Source organism: Dreissena polymorpha, chromosome 3, assembly GCF_020536995.1.
Source record: "Dreissena polymorpha isolate Duluth1 chromosome 3, UMN_Dpol_1.0, whole genome shotgun sequence".
In the NCBI taxonomy this organism is placed as follows: domain Eukaryota; kingdom Metazoa; phylum Mollusca; class Bivalvia; order Myida; family Dreissenidae; genus Dreissena; species Dreissena polymorpha.
In genome coordinates this window covers 145,841,705-145,864,962 of record NC_068357.1, presented here as the reverse complement: position 1 = coordinate 145,864,962, position 23,258 = coordinate 145,841,705, and the positions used below count along the sequence as shown (strand labels likewise).

General features: G+C 36.6%; 1 protein-coding gene, 1 long non-coding RNA gene and 1 other non-coding gene across 4 annotated transcripts in view; 2 read left to right on the top strand and 1 right to left on the bottom strand.

The window, feature by feature from the left end:
* LOC127871843 (uncharacterized) overlaps window positions 1–17,621 on the top strand; it is a 39,410-nt gene extending 21,789 nt beyond the window's left edge. Inside the window, exons 3-4 of one of the 2 annotated variants that reach the window (XM_052415092.1) lie at window positions 1,122–1,201; window positions 17,100–17,621. In XM_052415092.1, the coding sequence (XP_052271052.1) occupies window positions 1,122–1,201; window positions 17,100–17,237 (218 nt within the window). In that variant the 3' untranslated portion in view covers window positions 17,238–17,621. Of the gene's footprint in view, window positions 1–1,121; window positions 1,202–4,291; window positions 5,644–17,099 lie in introns of those variants that run through there. The other variant, XM_052415093.1, reaches the window with a different exon arrangement.
* Window positions 6,619–15,878, top strand: LOC127871874 (uncharacterized). Its single transcript, XR_008045589.1, has 2 exons — window positions 6,619–11,968; window positions 12,102–15,878. It is a non-coding gene; the product is annotated as an uncharacterized LOC127871874 (long non-coding RNA).
* Window positions 17,622–22,135: 4,514 nt separating the features above from the next.
* Window positions 22,136–22,206, bottom strand: Trnag-gcc (transfer RNA glycine (anticodon GCC)). The gene has a single exon. It is a non-coding gene; the product is annotated as a tRNA-Gly (tRNA).
* Between the last annotated feature and the right edge of the window lie 1,052 nt (window positions 22,207–23,258).

The following is a 23,258-nucleotide window of genomic DNA, read 5'->3' as shown; positions in this document are numbered from 1 at the left end:
GTTTACCAACATGACCCCAACCTATAAACAAGAGGCAGACCACTGCATCAAGCATTTTGACATAATTATGGCCCTTTTTACACTAAGATAATTGAACATGTTGCTTAAAATGCCATAACTTCTTATTTATGATCACATTTTATTATTACTATGACAAAACAACACTTACCTGAATACCACAACGGATTCCACCCAAACAATACCCCACGCCCCTACCAGAATCCCCCCCCCCCCAACCTCACCCCCCCCCCCAAGTAAAAAAAAAACAACATCATCTAATAAATTACCACCCCCCACATTATACCCCCCTCTCACCCCCTACCCCCCCCAACCCCCCCCCCCTCCAAAAAAACACTATTTTTTTAAACATCATCTAATAAATTACCACACCCCACATTATACCCCCCTCTCATGCCCTCATCCCCCCCCTCATTTTTTTTAAAACATCATCTAATAAATTACCACACCCCACATTATTACCCCTCTCACCCCCCCTACCCCCCCCCCCCCCCCCCAAATTTATTTTTTATTTTTTTCCTCTTTTTATTTTTGAAAGATCGTTTAATAAATTATTGAATATGAACAATTTCCCTATGATGGCTTACGTTATACTGTCAAGCACTCGAATAGTCGAGCGCGCTGTCCTCTGACAGCTCTCGTTTAATCCACAAACATGATGGTCCGCCATTTTAATTAGAAGCTTATTTGGTTGCCTTACTTTTGATTCAATGGTTAATTTACACTTAAAACTCAACAGGATTATTGTTTAAACCGGTTACGCACTTTAATCTATTTAAAATACGTACAAAGATTTGTATTGCGTTTTTTTACGTACTGGGCCGATTTTTAATGTGTTTTATTTTTTTATTTTTGCGTAAATACGCAGATACGCCTCTTATCTGGAGCTCTGAGTCTGGGTCAATTTTTGAAAATTATTAGGAAAAATAATCTATTAAAGTTTTGAGAGATTCATTATTGTTTTGCAACATCATATTGTGGTCCACTACTTTTTTTTCAAATCATGAGTCTAAACTTGCCTCACTGCAGGATCACAATTAATCCAGCTTACATGCTGATTGACAATTTGAATTGTATTAAACTCTGTACCATGTTCTGTTCAGAATGTTTAGAGCTGAACAAATCTGTGGATAAGATGTACAAGAAGAGCAAAAAGAAGTATGACCATCACCCCAAAAGATCAGTAAGTACATATACTTACAGATAGACTTTTATCTAAAACATCTGACACTTAAAAAAACATGATATGCAAAATGACAAGTTACATTCACAATCAGAAAAGTCCTAGAACAGTTACTGTTAAAGAGATGCGTGATGCTCCTAAATACATTGTAAATGCTTTAACATTTTTATCGAGCTGGATTTCCAAAAGCTTGATTTCTCAGTCACAATTGAGTGTATATGTATGTGCGTGCATTGGTCCAAACTTGTATGGACTATAACATTGTCAATAATAGTGCAATTTTAAACTTACTTACAATGAATGTTCACCATCATGAGAACACATTTGATTTATCATGATTAACACATCTGACCCTGTCTGTAAAGTCACAATTAGAGGTCAAATGTGAAATTCGGCCATAAATGGCTTGTATGGACTGCAACGTTTTCTCTCATTAATGATGCAATTATAAAAATAACTTAACAGAAATGACCATCATGAGATGATGTGTTGCATGTAACAACATTATCACTACCCCAAATGTCAAGGTCACATTAAGAGGTCGAGGGTCAATTTTGGCTAAAAAAAAAGCTCATTCAGTAAAAAAAATAGTCATGTCCAGCCATGACAAGCTCTAAGTGAATGTGTAGCATTTAAATTCTATCTCCCAACCTCAATGTCGAAGGTCAAACTTAAACAACAAAGGTCAAATTTGGCCCAAAAAATAGCTTGTCAGAATTGTTTGTTCATTATTAACCAGGTTTTCCGAAGGAAAAAAAATGGTTATTAGATTGGCGAATGCGGGCGGGTGGAACAAGCTTGTTTGGGCCATAACTATGTTGGTCATTGTCAGATTTTATAATCAATTGGCACATTTGTTCACCATCAATGGACGGTGTGTGGCACGAAAGAATTACGTCGATATCTCCAAGGTCAAGGTCACACTTTGAGTTCAAAGGTCAAAAATGGCCATAAATGAGCTTGTCTGGGCCATAACTATGTCATTTATTGTCAGATTTTAAAATCATTTGGCATATTCGTTTACCATCATTGGACGGTGTTTCGCACGAAATAATTACGTAGATATCTCCAAGGTCAAGGTTGCCACGACTAAAAATAGATATTGAAACAAGGGGAGTAACTGTGATGAACAATCAGTAGCAATGCACATTTTGAGTTGTAGGTGTCCTTTATCAGACAATTTAGTCCCTTGTTTATTATGCAATTTTAAAAAACTTACCATAAATGTCCATTTTGAGACTGCATGTAAAACCCGTTTAGGTGTATAAACCATCTTTCTGCCCAAAGGTCAAGGTCACACACAGGTAAAAGGTTAACTTTGGCATCAAAACAGCTTCTGTAAAATGTAGCTTCATCATTCCATTTAAATTATTTAACAGAAAAATCACAATGTGAAAAAAGTGTGTCCCTCCATGGACAAAGATCAAGATGACGCTGAAGGCAAAACAACAAACATGTCACCAGCTTGTTAAATAATTGACAATGGTCTCATCATGCTGAAAGCAGGCATCAGGCTAGATCAATAAATGCTAGAACTTTTTTTTTCTAAAAAAATAAATGATAAGGCGTATATTTCTTTAAACTGTAATTGTAATAATTAAATTGATAGAAAATGGTTTTACATACCATAAGTCTATTTATTTGTTATTTCATATTGTAAACAATGAATTAAATTGAACAAGATATTGCTCTCTTAATTTTCCAATTGATGCTTGCTTATAGATGCAGCTATTTAAAGATTTCCACCATGTCACAGTAATAAAATCTAACAAAATGTGTAACTATGTTTTGTCATTTTCAATACAATGAAGCCAAGGTGGCCATACATGATCACCCACAATTGTTTGGCTAGAGGAAATGATGGACATGTTTCAAATACTATTAAGTAGTCATCATGCAAGAATTCAGTTGAATCTCATTTAATGCCCCCTATCTAAGAAAAGGGGGCATATAGTGATCGGACTGTCCGTCTGTCTGTCTTTCTGTCATACTTTGCGTTTAGGTTTAGAAAAATGCTCATAACTTCTATGTCCCTTGAGATATAACCTTCATATTTGGTATGCATGTGTATAATATGGACAAGGCCTTTTCATACGCTCACAAATTTTTACCCCTGTGACCTTGACCTTGAACTAAGGGTCCGCGTTTAGATTTCGAAATCTGCGTTTAGGTTTCAAAAATTCTCATAACTTTAATGTCCCTTGAGATATAACCTTCATATTTGGTATGCATGTGTATAATATGGACAAAGCCTTCCATACGCACACAAATTTTTACCCCTGCGACCTTGACCTTGAACTTAGGGTCCGCGTTTAGATTTCGAAATCTGCGTTTAGGTTTCAAAAATTCTCATAACTTCAATGTCCCTTGAGATATAACCTTCATATTTGGCATGCATGTGTACATGGACAAGGCCTTTCCATATGCACACAAATTTTTACCCCTGTGACCTTGACCTTGAACTTAGGGTCTGCGTTTAGGTTTGGAAATCTGCGTTTAGGTTTCGAAAAATGCTCATAACTTCTATGTCCCTTGAGATATAACCTTCATATTTGGTATGCATGTGTACATGGACAAGGCCTTTCCATACGCACAAATTTTTCTACCCCTGTGACCTTGACCTTGAAGTTAGGGTCCGCGTTTAGGTTTCGAAATATGCGTTTAGGTTTTGAAAAATGCTCATAACTTCTATATCCCTTGAGATATAACCTTTATATTTGGTATGCATGTGTTTATGGACAAGGCCTTTCCATACGCACAAAAATTTTGACCCCTGTGACCTTGACCTTGAAGTTAGGGTCTGCGTTTAGGTTTCGAAATATGCGTTTAGGTTTTGAAAAATGCTCATAACTTCTATGTCCCTTGAGATATAACCTTCATATTTTGTATGCATGTGTATATGGACAAGGCCTTTCCATACGCACACAAATTTTGACCCCTGTGACCTTCACCTTGAACTTAGGGTCCGCGTTTAGGTTTCGAAATCAGCGTTTAGGTACTAAAAAAAGCTCATAACTTCTATCAAGCGTTTATAGGGGGCATAAGTCATCCTATGGTGACAGCTCTTGTTTTTTTTTTCCCTGTGTTTAGGAGTCAAAGCTGAATGAATGGGCAGAAAAGATGAATTCAGAGCTGGAGGACATTGAGAACTTTGAGCTCAGCGTGGAAGGCTGATTCACCATACATGTACCTATGGGACAGAACTCTGGGGGCAGCCATCTGCATTTCACAAAAAGTTGTGGTACTTGATGTACAATCAGGCATATGTATAGACATAGTTGCAAATGTATGGCTTAAAGTGCGGACCCTCTACTGTGTAGCACAGGTAGTCATACCTTGTGGATAGATCCCTTCTATTTTGACTTAATGTGTTTTAGTGGTTAAACTTGTAAGAGTATTTATTACATCTTTTTTGCTGTAGACAATAAGTGTTTGTTGTTTTAGATTTTTCTCAAATGGGGTTCTTATTATCACCTTTCGTGTAAAACCTATTTTCAGCCACTGTACATTAGAATACAATGTAAATTAGATATATGTGAGATATATTTACCACGGAGATATATTGGAGCTTTGTTGAAAACTTAGCAAAATAGTTTAATTACATAAATTATATTACATACTATGCACATTCTCTTGTCATACAGTTCCACAAATCTGTGTACTATCACTTCATTACAAAGGACTTACTAATTAATTGGCATATAAACAGGACTCACCTCTTGTAAGTGACTTCCTCTCTCCTTCCGATCTTATTGCGGACCAAAATTACAAACACATTTGAAAACAAGTGATGCAAAGTTCTTAGATTTTTGCAAAGTCAGAAATTCACCTATAAACATATCCCAGAAATTGTCATTTTTAGCGAGGCTGTTTTCGGAGAAAATCCAAGCTATTGTCATAGCCAGCTCGTCCGACGTAGGCGTCGTGCTTAAAACTTAAAATTGGCTCTAAAATCAAAGTGCTTCCACCTACAACTTTGAAACTTCATATGTAAATGCACCTTGATGAGTTCTACACGCCACACCCATTTTTGGGTCACTAGGTCAAAGGTCAAGGTCACTGTGCCTCTTATATCAAACTTTAACATAGGCTCTAAAATCAAAGTGCTTCCACCTACAACTTTGAAACTTCATATGTAGTTGCACCTTGATGAGTTCTACATGCCACACCCATTTTTGGGTCACTAGGTCAAAGGTCAAGGTCACTGTGCAGGGCTTTTTTTCCTTCTTTGGGACCCCCGAAAAATCGGCCCTTTCCCCTAGGATTTTTTTTCCCCTCAGCAGGTAAATTTTCCCCTAGACTTCATTTTTTTCCCCTAAAAAAAAAAACAATTTTTTTTTTTAAACTTTAAATACATAGGTTAACCTGATCCAGTGTAGAAAATATAACATACAGCATGATTAAATTATCTGTTGCCTTGAATTTGTTTTAAAAATGGCAAAATATGTCAGGCTTTTTCCGCTCCATTTTGGGAAAACGCCACACTGGAATTTTGGGAATTTCGCGTCGTGAAAACCCCCATTTTGGGAAAAAAATTAATCGCAAAATTGGCTCAATTGGGAAAAATTATCGCATGTAAATAGTGTTTCTTATATTTCAAAGAAGCCGTAAACTGGTAAATAACGACTATTTGGATAACTTATTATTAATATTTTACAAAATATTATGAACATGTGTGATAAGTGCAGGTTTTTTAATCTGAATTTGGGGAAAAGGCTTGGCCTTTTTTGAGGTGAAAAAAATCAAGCGAAGCGCCGGATTTTGAGGAAAATAAGGAAATTCTTAAATAATCATTAACATATTATACAGTTTTTAAAACAAATTCAAGGCAACAGAATTCAGGGTTTTTCATCTGATTTTGGGGAAAGGGCCTGGCCTTTTTTGAGGGGAAAAAAATCGCGCGAAATGTTGAATTTTGGGGGAAAAAATCTGCGAAAAGCCGGATTTTGGGGAAAATAAGGAAGTCTAAAATAATCAATTTAACATATTTTACTGTTTTTAAAACAAATTCAAGGCAACAGATAATTTTATTATGCAATATTTTTCTAGTTTCTACAGTGGATCAGGTTAACTTATTTATAAAAAGTTAATTTTTTTTTTTTTTTTTTTTTTTTTTGGGGGAAAATGAAATCTAGGGGCAAATTTACCAGCTGAGGGGAAAAGAATCAGAGGGGAAAGGGCCGATTTTCGGCAGGTCCCAAAGAAGGAAAAAAAACTGCAGATAATTTAATTATGCAATACTTTCTATTTTCTACACCAGATTAGGTAAACTTATAAATTTTAAGGGTAAAAAAAAAAAAATTTTTTTTTTTGAATTGGGATTTTTTTTTTCAATTGGGAAAAAAACAACCAGATTTGCATTGGGAATGGGGCCGAATTTCGGACCCGTGGCATAGGGCGGAAAAAGCCTGTATGTTGAATTGATTATTTAAGACTTTCCTTATTTCCCCCAAAAACCGGCGTTTCGCGTGATTTTTCCCCCCAAAATCCGGCATTTCATGCAATTTTTTTCCCCTAAAAAAAGGCCAGGCCATTTTCCCAAAATCAGATAAAAAAAAAACCTGCTGTGACCTCTAATATAAAACTTTAACAAAAACCTTAACATTGCCTCTAAAATCAAAGTGCTTACACCTACAACTTTGAAACTTCATATGTAGATGCACCTTGATGAGTTCTACATGCCACACCCATTTTTGGGTCACTAGGTCAAAGGTCAAGGTCACTGTGACCTCTAATATAAAACCTTTTAACAAAAACCTTAACATTGCCTCTAAAATCAATGTGCTTCCGCCTACAACTTTGAAACTTCATATGTAGATGCACCTTAATGAGTTCTACACGCCACACCCATTTTGGGTCACAAGGTCAAAGGTCAAGGTCACTGTGACCTCTAAAAAAAAATGTTCTCACAAGCTTTCGCAGCTGAGCGTGGCACCCGTTATGCGGTGCTCTTGTTTGAAATACCAATGACAAATTTTTAAGTATTTTAAATAAATACAATGTAATAGTTTGTTGAATGTGTTAGAGATGATTTTTTTTATTTATGAAGTTCATCAAATATATAAATCAATTTTATAAAGTGTAAGTCATATATATTTTGTGAGGTTTCAATTAATTATTAGAATAAATCATTTAAATAGGGTCACATACTCACAGTAGTGAAATGACTAACCCTTATTTATTGTATCTCACCAATTGCTTAGGGTGGGGGCATATTGTGTTTGTCAGTCAGTCTGACTGATGTCAATCATTGTTATGTTGCATTTCTAACTATACTTAATTGTAGAGCTTTCATATTTCACATGTTGATTGGTTTCTTTATAATCAATACATGTGCCAATATGGATTTTGGTTTCAGTAGGTCTTACAAAGATCAGGCTTAAATGGGTGACTGGGCCACATGTGTAAAATTAAGTTTCTGCTCATTATTTTGAGAATTAATAATTCAAGAGCTTTCATTTGCTGATTTGACTGTATTGAATACAAGAACCTTTTTATGTCCCCACCACCATTATAGTGGGGGACATATTGTTTTTTCCCTGTCTGTTGGTTTGTTTGTTTGTTTGTTTGCTCACACTTTAACATTTTGCCATAACTTTTGCAATATTGAAGATAGCAACTTCATATTTGGCATGCCTGTGTATCTCATGGAGCTGCACATTTTGAGTGGTGAAAGGTCAAGGTCATCCTTCAAGGTCAAAGGTCAAATTCACTCATTTTATGTACTCTTTTGCAATTTTGAAGATAGCCACTTGATATTTTGCATGCATGTGTACATGTATCTCATGTAGCTGCACATTTTGTGTGGTGAAAGGTCAAGGTAATTCTTCAAGTGCAAAGGTCAAATATATGGTGACATAGTGTTTCACAAACACATCTTGTTGATTTTGGGTTCAGTAGGTAAAGGTCAAAATTGTTACAAATGTTATAATTGATTTCTGTTCAGTTACTTATTCTTAAAAAGTTGACTAAAAGTATTTAATAGATTGTATAATTTATAGATATTGACTATTGTGGGTCGAGAAGCGATCAGTAAAGGGTTCTGCTTATAAAATGTAAAAACTTAATATGCCCTGATGTATTTATTTATATTTTATTGTCCCCTACTGGTTTCACCGGAGGGGACTTATGGTTTGCGCTCCGTCTGTCAGTCTGTCTGTCACACTTTTCTGGATCCTGCGATAACTTTAAAAGTTCTTCATATTTTTTCATGAAACTTTAAACATGGATAGATGGCAACATTGACATTATGCACGTCACTTCATTTTGTTCCTACATAAAAAATTCTGGTTGCTATGGCAACAAATAGACTAGAAATACTGCTGAAAATAGTGGTTTTCTGGATCCTGCAATAACTTTTAAAAGTTCTTCATATTTTTTCATTAAACTTGAAACATGCATAGATGGCAATATGGACATAATGCACGTCATTTCATTTTGCTCCTACGTCAAAAATTGTGGTTGCTATGGCAACCAAAAAAAATAATTCTGAAAATGGTGGAATTTCTGACAATGGTGGAGCCGGTAGGGGACCATATTGCTTGACAATAGCCTTGTTTTTTATTAAACTTGAAAAATAGATAGATGGCAATATGGACATTATGCACGTCATTTCATTTTGTTCCTATGTCAAAAATTCTGGTTGCTATGGCAACAAATAGACTAGAAATACTGCTGACAATGGTGTTTTGCTGGATCCTGCGATAACTTTAAAAATTCTTCATATTTTTTCATGAAACTTGAAACATGGATAGATGGCAATATGGACATTATGCACATCATTTTCTTTTGTTTCTATGTCAAAAATTGTGGTTGTTATGGCAACAAATATATATATATATATATATATATATATATATATACAATTCTGACAATGGTGGAATTTCTGATAATGGTGGAGCCGGTAGGGGACCATATTGCTTGGCAATCTCTTGTTTCTCATCTGCCTAAATCATGGCTTATGTTTTAGACATTGTTTAACTGGATTCGATTGTATTGATTGGTGTTGGAATTTCTTGTAAATGTTAATGATTTACACTTTTTTATTCTCTGTTGTGTGCTTATATTCTTTAGTGAAGAAAATTATACATTGTGTGGTAACAATTGTTGTGTATGTGTGTAATTTCCACATTTTCCATTATTAATTAAAGGGCATAAATATGCATATGGCATAAATTCTATCTTAAGTGAAAGAGTGTTGGTATTATTTAGATCATTTTTTATGTGTGCATAAAACTTTAGTTTTGTTATCATTTAATTAAAATAATATCTTTAAACATATTAATACAGTAATGGTAAGTAATGGCCAAAGATGTGTTGAACCGAAGTACAATTGATATATTCTTGTTGTTTCACTTGTAAAGCAGAACTGTTGGTCATTAATTTTCAGTGCAATGTATAATAAATACAATAAATAGCTGTCTTTTAAGTAGTGTTTTTAAAATAATAGATTTGCCCTTTTTCTTCCGTCCTGTCCCAATTATGTGTGTTGCATGTTACACAAAAACCTCTGAAGCCACTGGTATGAATCTTTGCAAACATAATAACCAGGGTGTGATCATGCACACATCCAGCATTTTGTTTAAGGTATTTTCACATTAACCAGAGTTAGGTCCCTTTTTAAATTAAACAAAAAAAATTTGTAATTTAAGTTGTACTTTACTAAAAATTTGGATAATGCAACTGAGCATATGAACCTGCTCCGCTCCAATTTTGGGGGATTTTTCGTAAAAAACTTGAGTTATGATCCTTATTATGCACAAACTACTTTTTAGCATGTGTCCATGAAACTATACAAACATGTTAACCAGCATGAGATGTTACATACATATTTTAGTTAGATAATTGTTTGCACAACCTGTCATCTTAATGGTCCTGTTAAAAAAAAACTTTCAAATTTTGTTGCGCGAAATCCAAAGTATTGCTTCTAGAGAGCTGAAACTTTACAAACTTGTTAAACAGCATGTGCACTTGAGCATCTCCATAGTTAGATCAAATTATTTTTATGCCCCCGGTAGGGTGGCATATAGCAGTTGAACTGTCCGTCAGTGTGTCAGTATGTGTGTATGTCAGTCTGTCTGTCCGAAAACTTTAATGGCCATAACCTTTTCAATATTGAAGATAGCAACTTGATATTTGGCATGCATGTGCATCTCACGGAGCTGCACATTTTGAGTGGTGAAAGGTGAAGGTCAAGGTCATCCTTCAAGGTCAAATGTCTAATATATGGCGTCTGTCTGTCCGTCCAAAAACTTTAACATTGGCCATAACTTTTGCACTATTGAAGATAGCGACTTGATATTTGGCATGCATGTGTATCTCATGGAACTGAACATTTTGAGTGGTGAAAGGTCAAGGTCATCCTTCAAGGTCAAATGTCAAATATATGGCGTCTTTCCGTCCGAAAACTTTCACATTGGCCATAACTTTTTCAATATTGAAGAAAGCAACTTGATATTTGGCATGCATGTGCATCTCACGGAGCTGCACATTTTGAGTGGTGAAAGGTGAAGGTCTAGGTCATCCTTCAAGGTCAAATGTCTAATATATGGCGTTTGTCCGTCCGTCCAAAAACTTTAACATTGGCCATAACTTTTGCACTATTGAAGATGGCAACTTGATATTTGGCAAGCATGTGTATCTCATGGAGCTGAACATTTTGAGTGGTGAGAGGTGAAGGTCAAGGTCATCCTTCAAGGTCAAATGTCAAATATATGGCATCTGTCAGTTCGAAAACTTTAACATTGGCCATAACTTTTTCAATATTGAAGATAGCAACTTGATATTTGGCATGCATGTGCATCTCACAGAGCTGCACATTTTGAATGGTGAAGGTTAAGGTCATCCTTCAAGGTCAAATGTCTTATATATGGCGTCTGTCCGTCCGTCCAAAAACTTTAACATTGGCCATAACTTTTGCACTATTGAAGATAGCAACTTGATGTTTGGCATGCATGTGTATCTCATGGAGCTGAACATTTTGAGTGGTGAAAGGTGAAGGTCATCCTTCAAGGTCAAATATATGAGGTCTGTCCGTCCGAAAACTTTAACATTGGCCATAACTTTTTATGTCCCCCACTATAGTAGTGGGGGACATATTGTTTTTGCCCTGTCTGTTGGTTTGTTGGTTGGTCTGTTGGTTTGCGCCAACTTTAACATTTGCAATAACTTTTGCAATATTGAAGATAGCAACTTGATATTTGGCATGCATATGTATCTCGTGGAGCTGCACATTTTGAGTGGTGAAAGGTAAAGGTCAAGGTCATCCTTCAAGGTCAAAGGTCAAATATATGGGTCAAAATTGCTTATTTAATGTACACTTTTGCAATATTTCAATATTCAAGATAGCAACTTGATATTTGGCATGCATGTGTATCTCATGGAGCTGCACATTTTGAGTGGTGAAAGGTCAAGGTCATCCTTCAAGGTCAGAGGTCAAATATATGTGGCCAAAATCGCTCATTTGATGAGTACTTTTGCAATATTTGGATAAGCAACTTGATATTTGGCATGCATGTGTATCTCATGGTGCTGCACATTTTGAGTTGTGAAAGGTCAAGGTAAAGGTCATCCTTCAAGGTCAAATATATTGGTCAAAATTGCTCATGTAATGTCACTTCTGCAATATTGAAGCTAGCAAGTTTATATTTTTTTATGAATACTTTTGCAATATTGAAGATAGCAACTTGATATTTGGCATGCATGTGTATCTCATGGAGCTGCACATTTTGAGTGGTGAAAGGTCAAGGTCATCCTTCAAGGTCAGAGGTCAAATATATGTGGCCCAAATCACTTATTTTATAAATTCTTTTGCAATATTGAAGATAGCAACTTGATATTTGGCATGCATGTGCATCTCATGGAGCTGCACATTTTGAGTGGTGAAATGTCAAGGTCAGAGGTCAAATATATGTGGCCTAAATCGCTTATTTTATGAATACTTTTGCAATATTGAATATAGCAACTTGATATTTGGCATGCATGTGTATCTCATGGAGCTGCACATTTTGAGTGTTGAAAGGTCAAGGTCATCCTTCACAAGGTCAAGGTCATCCTTCAAAGTCAAACGTCATATAGGGGGACATTGTGTTTCACAAACGCATCTTGTTCAATATTGAAGATAGCAACTTGATAATGGCATGCATGGGTATCTCATGAAGCTGCACATTTTTAGTGGTGGAAGTTTAAGGTCAAGGTCATCCTTCAAGGTCAAAGGTCAAAAATAAATAAATAAAAGTGGCGTTCTCATGAAGCTGCACATTTTGAGGGGTGGAAGTTCAAGGTCAAGGTCATCCTTCAAGGTCAAAGGTCAAAAAAAATAAATAAATAAAGCGGCGTTCTCATGAAGCTGCACATTTTGAGTGGTGGAAGTTCAAGGTCAAGGTCATCCTTCAAGGTCAAAGGTCAAAAAATAATAATTTCAAAGCGGCGCAATAGGGGGCATTGTGTTTCTGAGGAACACATCTTTTGTTTTTTTATGCCCCCGGTAGGGTGGCATATAGCAGTTGAACTGTCCATCAGTCAGTATGTCAGTCTGTCCGTCCATCCGAAAACTTATGGTCATAACTTTTTCAATATTTAACATAGCAACTTGATATTTGGCATGCATGTGCATCTCATAGAGCTGCACATTTTGAGTGGTGAAAGGAGAAGGTCAAGGTCATCCTTCAAGGTCAAATGTCTAATATATGGCGTCTGTCCGTCCGTCCAAAAACTTTAACATTAGCCATAACTTTTTCACCATTAAAGAAAGCAACTTGATATTTGGCATGCATGTGTATCTCTTGGAGCTGAACATTTTAAGTGGTGAAATGTGAAGGTCAAGGTCATCCTTCAAGGTCAAAAGTCAAACATTCCGTCCAAAAACTTTAACATTGGCTATAACTTTTTCACTATTGAAGATGCCAAAGATGGCAACTTGATATTTGGCATGCATGTGTATCTCCTTGAGCTGAACATTTTGAGTGGTGAAAGGTGAAGGTCAAGGGCCTCCTTCAAGGTCAAATGTCAAATATTCCGTCTGTCCGAAAACTTTAACATTGGCCATAACTTTTTAAATATTGAAGATAGCAACTTGATATTTGGCATGCATGTGTATCTCCTGGAGCTGAACATTTTGAGTGGTGAAAGGTCAAGGTCATCCTTCAAGGTCAAAGGTCAAAAAATAAAAAAATAAAAATTTCATTTCTCCATTCAATCTCTTACTTACTTTTCATGGAGCTGCACTTTTTGAGTGGTGAAAGGTCAAGGTTATCCTTCAAGGTCAAAGGTCAAATATATGGATTCAAAGTGGCGCAATAGGGGGCATTGTGTTTCTGATAAACACATCTCTTGTTTTTTACAAAGTTGATTTTTTAGACAAAAGCTGAATGTGTGGGTATTTGTGACCTATGGACACGACGTTACTTAAACAAAAGTCTTTACTTAAGTTAAACACAAGGCTTTACGTAAACAAAAGTCTTTACTGAAACAAAAGTCTACCTAAACAAAATTTACGATATTGGTATTAATGTCAGAAAAGACACAGCAAGCACTGTCCATAAACATAAGGAAGTAAATCAGGTCAACAATTTGTTTACTGTTGCGTGTTTTATTTTTATGCCCCCGTTAGGGTGGCTTATAGCAGTTGAACTGTTTGTCAGTCAGTCTGCCCGTCCGTCCGAAAACTTTAACATCGCCCATAACTTTTGCAATATTGAAGATAGCAACTTGATATTTGGCATGCATGTGTATCTCATGGAGCTGCACATTTTGAGTGGTGAAAGGTCAAGGTCATCCTTCAAGGTCAAAGATATGGCTTCAAAGTGGCGCAGAAGGGGGGCATTGTGTTTCTGACAAACACATCTCTTGTTCAATAAATAGTTCAGTTTTATTTACTACATGTAGCTACATTTTTTTACAGCACTTCTTTCATTATTTTCGTTAGAAACTTTTTATTTATCCAGCATTGTTTTATTATTTGTGCTTGAGAAGGAGCAGTTGCCAATGGACAGAGGTGAATGTATATTTATGGATGTTTTTATTGTGAAAGTCAAATAATTATTTTGAATTTTTAATTGTGTACAAATTGTTTATAAAATGCAACAATTGGCAACATTAAAGTAGCATTACTACTCAAAATCAACTCAAAATTTCGTACAATATAAAGTAAAATAAAGCTAAACAATTAAAAATCATTGTTCCTTATGACAATTGTCGAAATTTCAACACCTGATGTGGTCTGGTAAAAAAGATGTTTGTGGATACAAAATGCTCGTTTTTATTATGGTTTTAACATGGTACCATTTTAGTGTTTGTGTGTCGTATCAATAGATATATACGCAGTAAATTAACATGGACTTTATTGTGGTCACAAATAAATATAAACGAGTATTTTGTATCTACAAAAATCTATGTAATCATACCACTTCTAGCGTTGAAATTGTGGCTATTGATATAAGGAACACTGTTTGTTTAGGTGTTAACTTTATTTTACAAAATACTTTACGAAATGTTCGTTGATTATAGAGACTTGAAGCTTTTATTGAGACATGAATAAATACAAAGAAGAGTTAAAATGTTATGTTATTTAATTTCCAAAACTACAAAAGTACATTCAACAAATGCTATAATATCATAATTATATATTTTGTAGAATTGTCAAGCAAAGTAACTAGAACTTGACTTGTTTTTGCCCGGTCTGTTTGTTTGTTGGTTTGCGTCAAATTTAAACATTTGCCATAACTTTTGCAAAATTGAAGATAGCATATTCATATTTGGCACATATTTGTATCTCATGCAGCTGCACAGTTTGAGTGGTGAAAGGTCAAGGTCATTCTTCAAGGTTAAAGCTCAAAAATATGGGTCAAAATGGTCAAACATTAACATTTGCCATAACTTTTGCAATATTGAGGAAAGCAACTAATTATTTGGCATGCATGTGTATCTCATGGAGCTGCACATTTTGAGTGGTGAATGATCAAGGTCATCCTTCAAGGTCAAAGGTCAAATATAGGGGGGGGGGGGGGACATAGTGTTTCACAAACACATCTTGTTTCAATTCAATTTCCACCACCTCTCACATATTTCGTCAGTGATTTTCAACCAGGTTTTCTGAAGGAAGCTTGTCAGGGCCATAACTATGTCGTTCACTGTCAGATTTTTAAATCATTGGGCACATTTAACCATCATTGGACGGTGTGTCGTGCGAAAGAATTACGTCGATATCTTCAAGGTCAAGGTCACACTTTGAGTTCAAAGGTCAAAAATGGCCATACATGAGCTAATCCGGGCCATAACTATGTCATTTATTGTCAGATTTGAGAATCTTTTGGCACATTTGTTTACCATCATTATATGGTGTGTCGCGCGAAAGAATTACGTAGATATCTCCAAGGTCAAGGCCGCCACGACTAAAAATAGATTGATTTTTAAACAAGGGGGGGTTTTCTGTGATGATCAGTAGCAATGCACATTTTGAGTTGTAGTTGTTTCCCTTTATCAGACTTTAATTTATTGAAAGCCTGGTTTTTTGACAATTTTGTCCATTGTTTTTAATGTTGCATGTTAACTAGTGCACCCCTTAACATCATGTATTTACCTTTGTTTGTTAAGTATGAATGATACTTTGTCGATTAATTTCACCGTTATACAACGGATAAAGAAAGAGACGCTATATTTGTTGATTAACTACATCCTTTTACACTGTCGAAAAAGGAAGACAAGCTACTTTTTTGGCTACACCGTCCAAAGAAGGACAAATGATACTTTACCGTCGAAAGAAGGACACGTAATACTTTGTCGATTTAACACACCGTAACTTAACCGTGGAAAGAAGGACATGTGATACCTTGTCGATTTACCACCAACGTTACTTTACCGTCGAAAGAAGGACACGTGATACTTTGTCGATTGACCACAATGTTACTTTACCGTAGAAAGAAGAACACGTGATACTTTGTCAATTTACCACAATGCTACTTTACCGTCGAAAGAAAGACACGTGATACTTTGTCGATTTACCACACCGTTATTTTACCGTCAAAAGAAGGACACGTGATACTTTGTCGATTTACGACACCGTCGAAAGTGCACCTACAATTCACGAGGACAATGCTACTGTCTTGGCATGAATCATACTTTTGGACACACACTAGTATGGTGATTCTTGAATACAAACATTTTTTTCCTGGGGGTTCTTACGTTAATTCGATGCATTTTTTCGTCCATTAAAATCACACGCCACACACACTGATAAGCAAAGTTTTGTCTTTAACTGGGTATTGAAACTTGGTAGACCTTTCACATTTGCACCCGGTCTGTTTCGTTACAATAACAGGAACCTTGATGGCAGCATTAGCCTGCATCTCTTCTAGTTCATAGCGCTGGATCTTCTTATACATGATCAGAATCATGTAAACTACCCACAAGAAGATCGAAATCAATGTGAAATAACAGGAAAATGCCAGGACGACGTCATCAATGGTCACGTGATACAGAACGCAGTCCTTACACGACGAGTTTAGCAGAAGAACAATGAGGCGGGCGACGAGTGCGACACCTGAAAGAAACATGTTGAACAAATAAGTATTATTGACGAAACTGTATTTGTCACTACGACAGTATAAATACAACGACAAAACAATCGACACTCAGCTGTACTCGTCAACACTTCCACAAACGCAAAAATACACGCAGGTGAAGTGTCTCAACATGACTTGATGGGGGCAAATCCGTATTGTTTAACTAGTAGCCCTCAGCATTCGGTGTCATTACAATTATGTAAGCTTTTAAAATAGTAGGTTGTCATATTGATTTCAGTAGGAGCTGTTGGGTACCAGTTGTTTAGGGGCACCGTTTACTTGTTCAGGTGCACCAGTTAAATGCATTTTATGGAAACAAAACACTTTCGCACTTACAGCCGACGAACAGTGGAATCACGTACAAAACTGTTTCCCGACACACGCTGCTAATCGGGAGAGTCGGTACAGCCCACCTCTTGCGGTACAGCGACGGCAATTTCCAAGTTGCAATCACAAGAAACACAAGTCCTGCATAACGACATACTGGGACTATTGTTCCATACACTACAAAATAAGACAGCATGAATTAATAGAGTGAGAGAAACAATTTGTAACTTTTTGTAACCATAAATATTGCGATACTCAGACAGTGTCTTTAGCACATATTTTCTAAGTAAACTACGCAGCGTCTCGCACATGTATTCATTGGTTTTATTATGCAAATAAGCAATTGTTTTTTGTATAAAAATTTAAGAAGATACCTATGTTCGGGAGCGTGGATACCGGAACCAGCAACCGCTGATCATGTTTGTAACGCGCCATTTCGTACTGGACCATTTCCGCCAGTGCGCACAATAGTCCGAGGAGATGGGTAAACGTAAGGCAGATTAACAACACGACGTGCGCGGTATATGCCATATCAATGCTTGCAGATTTGACGCACAATGTAATGATAATCAGATGTAATGAATTATATTTCTGTTGTTTTTTCAGCGATAGTGAGCAATTTAACTGTCCTGCGTATGCACAAATTCGGTTTAAAAATGCGACTGGCCTATCGAACGTTCCACGGTTAAATAACGAATGAAAAGAATGCGACATAAATATATTTGCAACTGCTGCATGGAGACGGGCAATATACTCATTTTTGTAAAATAAGCTTCTAAAGCATTCTGGGATTCCGGGTGAGATCCAATGGCGAGTTAACACGACCACCTTTATTAGTTGGGTTTCCATCAATGAAAAGTTTTTCCAACTACGATCTAAATTTAGATATGAACATTGCTCAGGTGACATACCCATAATTGGATGGCGTCCAACCCTCCTTTCACGCGGATCATTTATGGCGTTCCTTGCAGACCACCGTTGCAAAACTAGCAGTCGTTAACCTTTTGGTGGAGTTATTTTGTAAATTAAATAGTGAGAGATGAAACTGTGCGCATATTCTGAAATTTGTATGCTTAGCATTTTGATAAACAAGGTACGTGTGATATTTCTTGTATTCTCATCTGGAGTTTTACAGTCGTTAATTTAATTTTCCGTGGCCTTTGAGCAAAAGGCTCTGCAAGTTACGAGAATCCAAGCTTGTGCGTCATCATTAGTTATTTGGATTAAGGCCACACACAATGCTAAAAGTTTATTAAAATAACAATTTTTTCCATATGCATTTTTTTTCAAATATGCATATAATTTAAGGGTCCGTAAAGACCGGTACAGCCCGTCGAGTCGTCAGTTTGGATTACCATATTCCCTTTTATTTAGTACCATGGCGAGCGCATTGTTTGTGTCGTTCATAAGAAATTAACGGTATATATCGTATCATAGTGTTGCAAAAGTAATGACCTATCCATGCTGGACAAACCTTTTAATAGTTTCTTATATTGACTTGTGTCCTTGTCGTTTGGCAACGTGATCGCGTTCGTAACTCCATCTTAATACTAATGCTCACGAAACCTATTGTGCAAAATTAGTTTTTAAAGTCAAGCAATTCTGAATAAAGTAACGCTCCGGACGAAGAGCTCTAGATTGTTTTAAATTGAATAGCGAGCGTGAACTGAGAGTATAGGTACGAGTCCGAGACTACTATAATTGAACATTCAATACAATGGCCAATTAAGTTAAAATAGAAAATTCGTATAATTGACCCTAAGATGCTTTAATAACTAAATTGTTATATGTAGACATTGCCCGTACGATAACACAAATAGTAACCAGGATGTGATGAAAGGCTTACAGACTAAAAACGTTGCAGTGAATCATAGCTTATTATTCCTCGCTTCGTTCTCTTTAGAAACCCGTGCTTTGATTGTTTAGGCCATTGTATAAGCCGGCATACATGCCAGTAAACCATTGCTACTTGAAAGAACTGTACTTATAATCGAACAACCCAAAATTTAATTATTTCATTCTAACGTAAAATGTTTTGTTAATCAATCTTATGACAATTATTGAGCACCGTAGATTTGTTCGTATACCATATCTTTAAAAGTGTTAAGTACGTATGTATAATTATCGTCCTTGGTTAAATAAGATTTTTTTGAAAATTTGCAGTCTTTTGTTTCGACCATTGTTGCCTTTCGCAAACGAATACGTAATTCATTCTAAATATAGTTACGCTGTACTTTCCATGTCGTTTTAATCAATCAGGTAGACTTACCGTGATTTAATTTCCGTAGGAATTTCCCATATGCTATTTAAAAAGGCGTGTTGACGAGTTTTACGTTATTTTCTAAAATAAGAATGTCAATCGAATACAATTATAAAACACCATAAAGTCGTGTAGTTATGAATTATAAAGCCCAAGTCTCACTATTGCCGGTAGAGCCCCGACCCATCCCGGTTTGCTAACGCCGGTCGACCGGCGAGAACCGGGATGATGCGTAGAAACTTTTTAACGCGGTCACACTATTTCACGGTGCCGCCCCGGTTGAAGCCGGTCAACAACCCGGCAGTATCCCGGTCAACCGCGGACATTCTACGGTTTATCCCGGTGAAGCCCCGGCAGAGCCACGGTTGTCGCTATAATGCCCAGTTGGAGCCACGGTGAAAGCCGGCAGCGTCCCGGCAGAGCCTGTGTATACCGGGGCTATTCCGGCATCAGACCCCGGCAGAGCTACGGCAACGCCCCTGTTAAACGCCGATCGTCGCCGGTAATGCACAGGCGGAGCCCCGGTGAATACCGCTGGCGTCCCGGCAGAGCGCCGGTTTACCGATGTACCGTAGCTATACCAGGACTCTGCCGGCATTCACCGGGGCACCACCGGCGACAACCGGGGCGTTGCCGTAGCTCTGCCGGGGTCTGTATGGGCTTCGGTGGAGCTACGGTGCCGTCATGGTTGTTCCCGGTGCCGTCCCGGTTGTTCCCGGTGCCGCGCCGGTCGTTGCCGGTCCTTCCCGGTGACTCCCGGTCCATTCCGGAGGTATTAAACAGTTTAATACTTTCCCCGAGGAGCCCCAGTTGTCCCCGGTTTATCTCGGTCGTCCCCGGTGGAGCCCCGGTTCATCACCGGCATAATAGTGAGACTGGGTCTTAATGCAAATATTAATCAAAATATTAAATTATAAATATTTTCCCCGGGCATTTTTCGTGAAGGGTTTAGCAAAGTTGTTCTACCTAAAGGAAATGTTTATGGATTACCTATACACTTGGAGACACTTCTAACGCATCACTTAATCATATCAATATAGCTCCCGTATTTTTGATCGGATTGTGTTGAAATTTGGACCAAGAATAATTCAACACATATCTGATTACTCCTGAAATTTTAATTGAAATTGAAAAACAACAAAATGTAAAACTTAACAAATTAAAAACGTCACTTTAAAAGTCAAATTCGCAGACTCGTACAACGTAAAATAATAACAATGTGAAAATAAAACGCATAAACTTACACGTCTTAATAACTGACCGGCTTGCATTCATACGAGCCATAATGTTTTTCTTAAATTAATGTTATGTTGTTCTTGTGTAAAAACTTACCTAGAATTATGAAATTGAAATTAAATTGGAATAAAATGTATATCGCCTTTTACTACATTTGGTGATTTTTCTAACGCAACACTTTTAAAACTTACATATCTCAGTAATGAGTAAATATTTTTATTTAAAATTGCACATGTGATCATTTGACTACAATATGTGCAAGCTAACAATAAAATCATTCATCCGTGACGATCGGACGCTTTAGCAAGTGGGAAAGGTAGCCTGTAAAATGTAAAGTGCGCGATTGCGCTCCTGAATATTCATACGAGCTATATTGTTTTGTAAATAAATTTTATATTTTCCTTATGTAAGAACCCACCTAAAATAATTAAATTGAAATAAAACTAGAATTTAATCGCGTTTCAACATGTTCACGTGCAAAAATATAGAACCACACCTACCCCACGTGCTGAAGCGTCCAATCGTCCCGGATGAATGATTTTATCGTGAGCTTGCATAGAACGTAGTCAAATGATCGTATAATTTTTTTTAAATCAATATCTTTACTCGTAACTGAGATATTCAAGATTGAAAAGTGATGCGTTAGAAGTGTCTCCAAGTGTATGTGCATGCGCGTTTAATCGTTATTGATAAACGATACTGAAATCGTTGCGAAATGTTCTAAGTGACAGGTACACTCATGTTGACATACAGTTCGACTACATTTGGAGATGCGTATCAAAGCCTTTTTATGACAGGTGGGAGGGGGTTCATTTTTTATTTTCTTCTTCACGATTTCGCCAATGCATAATTGCTACAAGATGACTACTATTGTTTAAAGTGGGAATACAACGTTTTAATACGCTTTACAACGAAACGTCGATGTATACATGTGATGCATGTAAGCCAAACTGAATTTCATCATTAAATAAAGGTGACCTTTTCCGATCCCTCTCCGCAGTGCTGAATAACCATATTATTTTTCTTAATGGATATGCATTTTAAACTTCCCATTAACCTGATCTTCATCCTAAATCTGTATATTACTTACATTAATAAATCGATTATTTATCCAAAGACGTATAATAATGTATTTTTATAGGTCTTTGATTTATCCTATGGCAGTAAAAATATTCTCGCAATTTGTCAATGATATTTTGGGATATACATTTTGATGGTTTGTATACTTAATTGGAAAATTGGAAATAAGCGTATCATAGTTTTGCTGTCGTTGCAATTTTGAATTGCTCACTCACTTATTGATCCGAAAGTAATTATTAATCCAATGAGCTTCACAAAACTCATTAATGCTCTGAAATATTTAATCATACACTTAACAATCGTTTCAGTGACCATTGTCTTCTACTTCGACGTTGTTATGAATCATGAATAATTGTATATCTTAGTAAGAGTGTAATACAAAATAATAGTTTATGAGTTTAATAACTATGGATGATAATTGCACTACCGAAACATTAAATAATCAGAAAATAAAAATCTCAGGAAAAAACGTGCATCGGCCGGGAATCGAACCCGGGCCGCCCGCGTGGCAGGCGAGCATTCTACCACTGAACCACCGATGCTATACATTGTTTGGCTGTCTAATGTAAACAGGTCCGTGAATGTAAACTTAATACAATCCAAGGTAAACAACCCAGGCCCTCTTACCTTGTCGTGTTGCGCTTGTCGTTTTTCGGCGTTAGCTGAATAAGCCAGCTTTTCACCCTGACTTGACCTTTGTAAGTGTCCAATAATACTCAAATAAAATTTCCCGCGGCTAGGTACGAATGAATACACTTCATTTATTCCATTGGCTGATTTGAGTATAACACCATAACATTGGAAACATATCCGCGTCTTTGTAACACTGTTTTACTGCATGAAACAATTTTATCTCTAATGAAAAGGCTCAATAGATAGAACAGTTTTACAATCAATTTTCGACATAAATACAGTTTGTGCGTTCACCTTTTATTTTCAGAGAATTACCCGCGCAAAAGCGTTTATACTAGTAGCTATGTTGTCATATTTAGTACTTACTTGCATTGCATTTCAACCCGCGAGGTTTCGGGTCAACTCCCGGCCATTTGTGAAAGTCAGAGTTTATATACAGTTCATCACCGGAGTTCGCAAGAAGGGGTTGCGATCATTGTGGTACACCGGTCTTACTGACAATAACGTACTGACTGTAATGCATTGCATTCCAATCCGCAAGGTATCAAGGTCAGTTTGCGGTCAGTTGCAGAAATCTTTATATAAACGCCGTCTCGTAAACTTTGTGCACTTGAAGTCTGTTTTGATAAGAAAGATACTAAATAAAGATATTCGGCGATATTATTGTGGTATGTCAATCATCGATTTTTAATATGGTTTTAACATTTGCATGATAAGGACCAATTTTGATAAAAATAATTAGAAATATTTATCCATTTAGACCAGTTTATTAAGCATGAGCACAATAATTCACTATACTATAATTATGCAATTAAATAAGATTCGAGTATTGCCGGCTGACCTATATGCAATCGTTTATTTTCATGTTTCTTGTGTTTTTCTATTCTGTAAATATAGATATCTGAGTAATAATATCACATAAAGCAAAATAAGCCACGAAATCTGGCGCAACACCCCGTAA